Below are 11,341 nucleotides of genomic sequence, written 5' to 3'. Positions count from 1 at the left end.
ATCTTGAATGGTCGGTCGTATTTCAAAGGAAAGTTTTCTTTATTTTTAGGTGATTTTACATTGTTTAAACACAACCCGATCAACCCGAACGGGTTGGGTTGGGTTGGGTTGGTTCGGGTTGATCGGGTTGAACTTTTGTTTGGGTTGGGTTGGGTTGAAAATTTTCAAACCGCCAACATTGAGTTTGGTTGTTAAAACGGCTCCAAACCGATCAACCCGGGCCGTGAGCACCCCTACTCATGAGAAGTTCATGGATTTAATTAAAATCTCATTTAAATTTATATACCTAAAATTTAGAGGTAAATTTTTTGTACCAAACCAGCCAACATTAAGTATGCAAACTTGGTTGGTACACGATATTAGAAGTCGGGTACTATAATACTGACTTATTTGGTTTTTGTATTTTTTATATAGTGAATATTAAAGATCGTAACTAAAACAACTTAAAAATACATGTTATCTGGAATCCTATGGTCCGTTTGGTTTGCATGATAGTTTTTGATGGATTTTTTTTAATTAACTTAGATATCCAATCCGCTATGCGAGCCGACTAATCCCAGAGCGACCACCTGCTTTGCAGATAGCCCGAAGTCACCGCATTTGAACCTTCGTAGCCACAAGGAGATTTTTATTTGTTCTTGGATTTGAATCTAGGACCTCCTGTCACTTTTGACCTTTGGAGTCAAGCTCAAACCAGTCATGCACTACCTTTGTGGTTTAGTTTTTGAGGGATTTGAATTGGAATGGATTTAAAATCATTGGTGTGTTTGGTTTGTAGGATTTGGAATGAAATTTGATTCTATTGTTTATAAATAATTTATAAAAAATTATAAAAATAGGTAAATTACATTTTTATTAATCAATACAAAACAAACATTTTTTAGAACCATGTTGCATACAATCCCATGAAATCTCAAGCATCACCTAAGGATTTCAAAATTCTATGATTATAGGATTTTAAATTCGAACAATCCAACAAACCAAACACGAGATTGTAATGGATTTGAAATCCAAATCCCTCAAATCCATTTCATTTCTGCAAACTAAACATTACCTAAAATTCATGACGAGGACCCTTAGGGGCTGTTTGGTTCATGGATTTGGATGAGATTGAAAGAAATTGGAATTGTCAAATCCTTTGACCAAATTCCAAATACAATGTTTGGTTCATAGAATATAAATGATGGAATCATTTCAATTCCAATAAATTCTTTTACTCACAGATTTTACATTCCACGACAATACCCTTGGATTTCAATTCCTTTTCGACAAATTTCTTTCCGACAATTTGCTTTCCTAATCCAAATTCATTCCAATTCCATGCAACCAAACGCAATCACAAGGCATGGTCAAATTTCATTCCATTCCTTCAAAATCAAATTCATTTAGGGTGCGTTTGGTTTGCGGGATTGGAATGGAATTGGGGGGATTTGGATTTGAAATTCATTCCAATCCAGTGTTTGGTTTGCTGGATTGTGAGAAATTGAAATCCGTCGCTTCCTTTGAAATCCCATGAACAATGGATTTAAGAATCCTTCCCATATACATGGGATTTTAGAATCCATTCCTTTTTGCCCTAACCTACCCGTCTCCAGCTTACTTTTTCTCAGTTTGATGAAAACTGTTATTTTCGTCTGTGTTTTTAACATTTACGATTTTCATCACGATAGTTTATAATGTTGTTTTGTTATTATAATTTGCACTTTATTGCCATTTTACTTCTTCTGGTTTTACAATTATTTAATGTTTTCGTCACTTATACTCAAAATACTTACAGGTAAGAGTTAGCATAATGAACAAACATAATAATTACGAACTGAGAAACGTAATTTCAAAACTACAAGGACGAGAGTCGTAATATTTAAAAAACAACAGGGACAAAAACGTAATTTACTCAAGTGTATATAATGCACATATTCTACTCATAACAATCTATTTTCCCTCGGTGGCCCTATGACCTATCTAGCCCTAGAGAATACTACCTTCCCCCATTTTCCGGCGAAACCTCCGCTCCTTCTCGGCTTCTCCCTCCTTTTTTTCCGGTGAACCTGTTTTCCCAACCCTCCTTCCTTTTCTCGGTGAATCACCGGCCGCACCCCTCCCATCGTCTTCTTCCCCACCCCACCCCCAACTCCCGTAATATCTTGGCCGAAAACACATCACCACCACCGCTGAACAACCGCCTTCTACGCCGATGGTCCAGATCTTCAAACCCGAATCGCACCACCGACTCCCTAATCTGCTTCGTCGTACCCTATCGTACATCGCCGCCCCTTGATGGTCCAGATCTTGAATCTCATCTCGTAGTCCAGATTTTCTTCTATGTTTCGTCGACCAACAAACAGATCGATTGGGGTTGATTTGGCTGAGTTTAGGTCATTAGGGTTTTGAGTTTGGGTTGATTTTAGGTTAAGTTTTGGGGATTAGGGTTTGGAATGTTTGGTGGCCGAAAGTATGATATGGCAGGAGAAGATGACCGGTGGCCTATCGGCCCTTGAATTTTGTTTGAAAAAAAAAAGTCCCCTGGTTTTCAAACCCTGCTAATGATTTTGAAGTTTAGAATTCAATTACTTTCTTTGTAACCAACATGAAAGCTTAAAGTAGAAATTTGTAAATCAAGGGCTATTTACCAAACATTTATCCTGTAAGTGCTTATCAGGTCACTTACTTTATCAGATCTACATGATAAAGACCACTTTATCGGATCTACATGATAAAGACCCATAATTTTATCCGATAAAGTGATGGTAAGAACCAAGAATTTTATTCGGTAAGTAAGGATGGTGACTCTTACTCGGTAAGTAAGGATGGTGACTCTTACTCGGTTAGTGCGTACCGGATAAATTGTTGTATATGAAGTTGTTTTGATTAACTATAATCTTACTCGATAAGGTAAATGAGAATGTAAACTCTAACCGGTAAGCACTTACCAGACAAGTGTTTTGGTAAACAACCGTTGCACATAATTTTATTTTATGACCTAATAATTAATTTTGGAGTAAATTACAAAGAGAGTGTGAGTGCAAACAGAGGGGGAAAGAATGGTCTATCGAAGCTCTCTCGTCGAAGTAGGGTGAACTTGCGAGGGGGTGGTGCTCGTGGTTTTCAGGAGTCGAGAAAAACTGGAGAGAGAGAGAGAGAGAGAGAGATCCTTCTGACTACTCCCGTCCCCTGTATTTCCCTTCGGTTTGTTATAAAAGAAACCTCCATTTATACAGTTTGTTATGGATTTGGTCCTTAAAGCTAACGGCCTTCAACAAGGAAAAATGAATTTTGTAACCACAAGGGTGGTGCCTGATTGGTTTGAGCTTGACTCCAAAGGTCAAAAGTACCTAGAGGTCCCAGGTTTAAATCCAAGAAGGAATAAACATTCACTTGTAGTCGTCCGGGATTAGTCGCTCGCATAGCGGGTTGGATATCCAGGTTAATAAAAAAAATGAATTTTGTTTATTATTATTTATAAATATCTGATATTTATAACTAAAAGTTCTAATAATTACTTTTAAATATTTAGAAAAATATATTATTTTTATTACATTATTTAATAGCAAAAATGGTCCTTTAACAGGAAAACAGTTTGTACATGTGTTTTGAAAACTGCTTATTAAATAATCAAAATAGAGAAATATTTGTGAAAAAATGGGTTGTTAAATATTTGTGGTTTCTTGGAAATAGCATTTTCATTCTTATAATTTTAAAATTATGATTTTCGTCCCTGTAATTTATAGTTCATTGTTGTTTTTAGAGCAAATTGCATGAAAATATAATATACTTTAACTTCATTCCTATTTTGGATAATATACTTTCAGAACTTTCATTTTTGGTACCAAATATATAAAATTTTAAACATTTAAGTATCCGGGTAACCGGTTGAAGCATTAATCGATAATCATGTTGATGTGGCGAGTGATGTGGTATCCAACTCAATATTATTTGTTAAAGCATTAACCGGATACCAAATCACTCGCCACATCAGCATGGTAACTGGTTAATGCTTCAACCGGTTACCCGAATACTTAAATGTTTAAAACTTTACATCTTAGGTACCAAAATGAACGTTTTGAAAATACATTGCCCAAAATAAAAAATCAAGTCAAAGTACGTTGCTTTTTTATACAATTTACTCTTGTTTCTATCCCCTCCCCCCTCGATGAAAAGAACAATAAAATGCAAATTACAAGAGCTAAAACCATAATTTCAAAAATACGAGGGAACCAAAAACGTAATTTACTCTAAAATTGTTGTATAAAATGAGACATATTTATGAAATGGAAAGTTTGTTACAACTAATATGTAACCGATTATTTAAAATGTGTTTTTTTATCACTAAATAATAATAAGTATACTCCATTTATTTAAATATTTTATTAAAAGATTAATTATTATATGTTTTCCGTTATAAATATCAGATATTGGTTTTTATACAGACATTTGAAACTCCCATTTATCCCTATCGAATCAAAATTAAAGAAATAAACCCTTTTATATACTATTTGAACTGGTTCGTAAAGTTACTTTATATATCAAATCAAATTAACTTTCGGTTGACAAAAAAGTGGGATGACTTTGACCAAATAGAAGACAGATCTTGAGTTGATCCCTGACCACTCGTTAGTTTCAGCCGCTGAATGAGTCAAAAATGCCTTATAACATTGGTGTTCTTGGATGTTGGTTCTGTATAGGGTTGATTGGGTTACCAGTAATCTAATGTTTGCCCAAATATATCGAATCATTTTTTTTTTACATTTTTAGTATTTTAAATTAATCTTTTGTTTCAAAATAAACGTCCACAATAAAAATGATATATAGTTTTGAAATATGTAATTATTACACTTTTTAATTAACTAAATGACAATTTTACTCTTAATAATAAATATTTACTTTCATATTTATATTAAGATAAACTAAACTATAAATATAGACATCTAGTCTAAAGGGCTCTTTAACAGTTGTTAAATGGTATGGTGCATGATGATTAATTGGTCATAATAATCAAGAGGCTCTTGTGAAATTGTACAAAATGTAATATCGTTATTTGGTAATTGTTCAGAATGAAACTAGGTCGCCGAATGGTTAAGAGAGGCCTAAGATACAAATTCATTCAGTCGGTTTTAGAACATTAAGAGAAAGATTTTTTTCCAAACAAGATTCACCTCTTAACGATTCATACACCGTTTCTTAATGAAACTATTAAAAGATAAACAAACAACACAAAAACAAAATAGAATTATGTAAAAATAAGGGAGGAAATATATAAAAACCCCCGTGGAAAAAAAAAAAAAAATATATATATATATATAATCGTTTCTCTTTCCCCCCTTTTTAACTCCTTCGCCTTTATAAGTCTTTTGAGTCTTGAATCTTTCCCTCGAAAGAACCCATTGCAGACGAAGAACAAAACCCCAGAGAAATTTGCTGAAAATTAGCAAAGAAAACCATGTCTTCTGCAAACAAACGCAGAGATACAGATTTGATGAAACTGTTAGCTCTCTAATTTCATCTCCTCGAATCAACTCTCAAGTTATTGATTTATTTCCCCTGTTTTTCGTTTGATTTTGTTCGATTTCTTTTTTCTGTTTGATTCAGATGTTATTTCTACGTTTTGATTTTGTGTTTTTTAGGATGATGAAGGATTACAAAGTGGAGTTGAACAATGACGAAATGCAAAACTTCGTTGTGCATTTCAATGGACCTGCTGATAGTAAGTTCTAAAGAGTTTGAAACCCCAAATCGATTTTCTGTTTTTCTGTTTGCATTCAAATCGATTTTATGTTAGATTATTGATTTAATGCTAGATTTTGTGTGTTTAATTTCTCCTTTTATGATTTGGGAAAAGAGGGGGTTTGTGTGTTCCAATTTGGATATTCGCATTTTATTGATTCTGTTCTACCATTCTTTTCATCACTACTTGTGTTCTGAAATTGGTGATGATTTTGACTTTTTGTGATCATTCTGAAATTGATGATGATTTTGACTTTTTTATTGTCAAATGGAACAATTTATTTTCATCTAAATATACATGGATTTGTTCAGATACATATAAATTGATGCTACTTGGTTAAATCTTTGAGTATTATTGATAATTTTGTTGTTTTAATCTTCAGTTTACATTCAAGATCATGTTGAACTTTTGATTTTGAAGATGACTAATTTGACTTCAAAAGTCAAAATGTGTATCGTTGATTCGAAAGGGTGTTTTTAAGGTTTAAAATGATTTAATTTGGAATTAAGCATCTGGGAATTGGGTTATAATTCATCACATCCAAAGCATGATGTTTTTGTTTCTTTTCGTATTTATTTTTCTTGATTTCGATTATGATTTTCCTTTTATGATCGGAATGCGATAGAGAAAAGGGAATGTATGTTTCTGATTTGGATCTTGGTGCATTTTTTGGTATACCGGTTGTGAAATCATTGATGGCTTGACTTTTCTTGGTCAACCAAACATTTAAAACATCTTAAATACATGTTAATCTGTTTAGGTTTATAGCAAAATGATTGGTTTTATGTCAAAAGATTTAAGAAATATCAGATATATGTTTGTTCTTTATCTTCAAAAAATACATAAAATCAAATGATTTTGGATTTTGAAGATGATCCATTTGACTGTAGAAGTCAAACAGAGGATTTTGGTGTTTCCAAATGACTTGAATCATGGAATAAATATATGGAAAAGTTACCTTTTTCATACATTTTCACAATCCAGGGGTTTTGACCGACACTACAACTATTCTTGGCGGCAAAATGTCATGTCTGCATACATCCCAATCCCACCAATGGACCCCACCTGTGAATGAAATATACTGCACTTGTTTGGTTTGATCATATTTTTCTTGGCTCTTTTTTTGGGCAAATTGTACTTTTATTCACACACTTTTACAAGCCGGAGTTTTGACTGAAACAACAACTCTATTCTTCGCGGCAAAATGATATGTCTGTATACATCCCAGTTCCTACCGGTGGACCCCACCTCTGTATGGAATATGCTTGACTTGTTTGATTTGATCTTATTTTTCGTGGGTCTTTTTCTTTTTTTGGGCAAATTGTACTTTTTTCACACACTTTCACAAGCCGAGGGTTTTCACTGAAACAACAGCTCTACTTTTTACGGTAAAGGACATGTCTGCTGACATCCCAATTCCCAGTTCCTACCTGTGAATGAGATATACTGAGTTTGTTTGATTTGATCTTATTTTTCTTGAACTTTATATGAATTTGCAAGCTGTTTACCAAGGAGGTGTGTGGAAGATAAGAGTTGAGCTTCCAGAGGATTACCCTTACAAGTCACCATCTATTGGCTTTGTAAACAAAATTTACCATCCGAATATTGACGAACTGTAAGTATTTATAAACGTGTAAAACAAAATCCATTCCGGGATTAGAAAATCTAACATTTTGCTTGTATATTAACGTGTTTCAGCACTGGTGCGGTTTGCTTAGATGTGATCAATCAGGCTTGGAGCCCAATGTTCGGTAAAATACTTAAAAATGCAAAATTTCCATTTTTAGAAAGTATTTGATCACGATTACTTATTTGCCCATTATCATCGTTTAGAAAAAGTGGTGATCTTGATTTACCCCCGCAAGATTTAAAATGGGATTTTCAGGGTTTGGTAAAACATGAAAAGAGATCTTCTAGAAACCATTCGGCTCGTTAAATGTTGCTATTTTTATGTGAATAGATTTATTGAATGTGTTCGAATTATTTCTTCCACAATTGCTGACGGACCCGAATCCTGCTGATCCAATGAATGATGAGGCTGCAGCTCTTATGATAAGCGACAGGGCAACTTATGAAGCACGAGTGAAAGGTACTTGACGCTTTCCTTTTTTGGAAGGTGGGGGTCTTATCTGAAAAGTCTGTCAGTCTGGGTGGAATATACTGTCTCTGCTTGGTTTGGTTGATCTTCCGTAATTTATGCTTTTGTGTTTTAACTTTAAATAGTTAAATTAGTGCCACCTTTAAATAAATCAGGCATAGTGTCTTGGCTTTTAGTCTTATTGACACAGACCTTTTTATGCATTGGTGGCTGTACCTTTTGCATTGTAAAGAGTATTGTGAACGATATGCGAAGCCTGAAGACGTGGCTGATGCTGAAGAAGAGAAGTCGACCGATAAGGAAGCGAGCGAAGATGCAAGCAACTCGGGTGATGAGGCATCGGGTTCGGGCCCGGCCGAAACCTAGGTAGCCGGTACATACATTGGTAGCTGCTAAATCTTGTACATTCTGCCTTCAATTTTGGATAAAGCCTGTCGGGAATTTTCATCGTACATAGAAGTTAGAGATAAGTGGACAAATCCGAAGCAATGTGCATCTTATGATGCATAAGGTACAAGTCATTGTTGCATTGTTGCTTCGGAAAATACAATTTTAGAGATTCAAAATAGAGTTTGTGCTTCTTTTCTGATTGATGTCATCATCGATTACGTAAATTTCGAATCGTTAACTAATATAATTAGTTAACGGTAAATAACTGATGGAATTAGCATCAGGGACTAAAACAGACATTAATAGCAAACTATAGGGACAAAAACCATAATTTCGAAAGTGTAGGGACTAAAGTCGTAAATTTGAAGAAACACAGGGACGAAATTACTGATGGAATTAGCATCAGGGACTAAAACGAACATTAATAAGAAACTATGGGGACAAAAACCATAATTTCGAAAGTGTAAGGACTAAAGTCTTAAATTTTAAGAAACACAGGGACGTAAAAGTTAGTTTAGTCAATTTATTAAAATTTGAATGGCAAAAATTCCGACCTGCCGGATTCGAACCAGCGACCTAAGGATTTCAGCAACAACTACAGTCCTCCGCTCTACCAACTGAGCTAAGGTCGGTTTGTGATACTTCCTTCGTATTCCTTTAATAACATCCATATTTGAGATTACTTTTTTATCTACATATTGTGAAAGTCATATTAATTATACTGTCTATAAATATTATAAAAGTAACATTTATAGTGTTTTTGTTGTGAAGTTTCGGCTTTTTCTTTTTCTTCACAACATGTTGTGAAGTTTCAAGTGTAAAAAAGTGATCTCACGGGCCTCATGAAAACAAGTTGGTCTCATGTGAACCCAACCCTATATATATATATATATATATATATATATGTATGTATGTATGTATGTATGTATGTATGTATGTATGCATCTATATATATATATATATATATAGAGAGAGAGAGAGAGAGAGAGAGAGAGAGGGGAACGATCAAATGCAAACCACCTATTTTGTGCAAACCCTACAAACCAATCTCATTCATCCATTTTCTTGATCAATGGTCATGATTAAAATTGTGTTATGTTAGAAAAGTAAAAAATAGAATAAAAGGTTTAATATTTAATCAAGAAAGAGCAAAATTGACAAACCATTTTAACTTTCAGTCATATTATATTAGGAAAACAAATAATTGTTTTATTGACTTTTCTTTCATTAATATATTTGACATATCTTGTTCCTAAAAAATATTTTTTTACATACAACATGGCAAAATATATTATTTGGTACTGGACTGGTTAATGAAATAGATTGACGTAATCTGAAACATGTTTCATATCAGTCTAATTAATGATGAGAATACATCAATAGTGAAATTGGTTTCATTGTTCGTCTGTATAATGAAATTTGAGCAAAATATGGTTCAGTCAACGGAACATTAACCAGATATTCGGTTTCGGTTGTTTTTTACACCCCTGGTTTAAATAGCTCTAAAAATATATGTAAGCTATAACAATTTGTAACCTTGAATTTTAAATATTTACATCAATAACTGTACTTAGTGCTTAGCAAACTGTTTTCTAGATTTTTGCCAAAAAAATTATAATATAGTATAGATTATTTGAATGTATTTATCTGTTATAAATTAGTTTTATGAAATTCAAATAGTTTTAATATGTTGCACGTAATATATACAACTTATAGCCTTAAATTTTAAGATATTTATATTAATTATTCATAAATACTATTTAACGAGTTATTTCTAAGAATTTTTATCAGATATTTTATAATATAAGTAACGTTATTTACTTATTTTTAATGGCATCAATCAGAAAGAAGAAGAAAACGCAAACTCTACTTGAACTCGTAAAATTGTATTTTTTGAAGCAACAATGCAATAATAACTTGTACCTTAAGCATCATAAGATGTATATTGCTTCGGATTCGTCCGCTTGTGACTAACTATTACGTATGATGAAAATTCCTCACAGGATTTGTACAACAATCAAAGCATGATGTACAAGATTTAGCAGCTACGATGTATGTACTGCTAGGTTTCGACCTGGCCCGAACCCGTTGCTTCATCTCCCGAGTTGCTCGCATATTCATTCACTTCCTTATCGGTCGATTTCTCTTCTTCAGTGTCATCTACATCTAGGGCTTGGCATATCGTTCACAATACTCTTTACAATGCAAAACGTACAACCACCAATGCACAAAACGTCAGGTCAATAAGATTATAAGCCAAAACATAATGCTTGATTTATCTAAAATGTTGTAAACCAAACCAAACAAACCCAATATATCTCACTCGAATGTGGGGTCAGAGGGGTAAGATGAGACTGATTGGCAGATGTCCCCAATATGGTAAATACAGTATATCCCACCCGAAGTGGAAGGGCTAGGGTTAAGATTAATCATATGGATAGATGCCCACAATTTGGTAAATACAATAAATCTCACGTGACGCGTGGATCTTGCCAATGATTAAGCAAACGGAGGTCAATCCTCCATTTGATGGCTTAATGATGACTCATAATTAACAAATATCACACGTGATTTCACAGTTGAATTTACTTTCAACGATATCACGTGATATTTGTCTTAAATTCATTATGTGAATGCAAAAAATAGTGAAAAAGACACCATGAAAAATATTGTATAAAAATATGAATAAAATTAATCAAAAATAAGTACAGTTTTTTTTTTTTTTGTTAATAACTTAATGAGTTTAATGAGATTCACAACTTATTCGGTTAGTTGTATATGACTGCTTGATAGTGACTTAATCTATACTATCTTATAATGCATTTGGCTCAAACTCTTAAACTCTTAATCTCTTAAACTCTTAAAAACAACTTCTATTGCTTTAAGTACAATCTACCAAAGCATACCATCCTAACCGCAACCACCCCCTTCCTAAACTCAATCCCATTTTATTGCCCTGATTCCCGATCCCATTTTTATCTCCCCCCTTCCTAAACTCAATCCTTATCGCCCTGATTCCCAATCCATCTATCGCAACCCAATCCCATTTTTATCTATCGCAACCCTAATCCTAATCAATGAAATCGCCCATTTTATCGCCCCTAATTCCCAATCCCATTTTTATCTATCGC

The 11,341-nt window shown here is 33.6% G+C and overlaps 1 protein-coding gene and 1 non-coding gene across 2 annotated transcripts; one reads left to right on the top strand and one right to left on the bottom strand.

Moving 5' to 3' along the window:
• The first annotated feature begins 5,437 nt into the window (after positions 1-5,437).
• On the top strand, positions 5,438-8,186 carry LOC112529113 (ubiquitin-conjugating enzyme E2-23 kDa). Its single transcript, XM_025140186.1, has 6 exons — positions 5,438-5,481; positions 5,622-5,701; positions 7,223-7,337; positions 7,421-7,473; positions 7,683-7,811; positions 8,053-8,186. The coding sequence occupies exons 1-6, from the start codon at positions 5,438-5,440 to the stop codon at positions 8,184-8,186; spliced, it is 555 nt and encodes a 184-aa protein (XP_024995954.1).
• A 572-nt stretch (positions 8,187-8,758) lies between these two features.
• On the bottom strand, positions 8,759-8,842 carry TRNAY-GUA. The gene is given in 2 exon segments: positions 8,759-8,794; positions 8,806-8,842. It is a non-coding gene; the product is annotated as a tRNA-Tyr (tRNA).
• Positions 8,843-11,341: the final 2,499 nt, after the last annotated feature.

The sequence above is a fragment of the Cynara cardunculus genome, assembly GCF_001531365.2.
Source record: "Cynara cardunculus var. scolymus isolate 2C chromosome LG 16, CcrdV1, whole genome shotgun sequence".
In the NCBI taxonomy this organism is placed as follows: Eukaryota; Viridiplantae; Streptophyta; class Magnoliopsida; order Asterales; family Asteraceae; genus Cynara; species Cynara cardunculus.
The sequence above is the reverse complement of the archived record's forward strand: the minus strand, read 5'-3'. Positions and strand labels throughout refer to the sequence as shown.

Bases quoted from the DNA above. Each gene is read 5' to 3' on its own strand.
- LOC112529113 (XM_025140186.1), top strand. From the start codon at position 5,438: ATGTCTTCTGCAAACAAACGCAGAGATACAGATTTGATGAAACT. The intron at 5,482-5,621 runs GTTAGCTCTCTA...TGTGTTTTTTAG, and splicing joins GATACAGATTTGATGAAACT to GATGATGAAGGATTACAAAG. The intron at 7,338-7,420 runs GTAAGTATTTAT...AACGTGTTTCAG, and splicing joins CATCCGAATATTGACGAACT to CACTGGTGCGGTTTGCTTAG.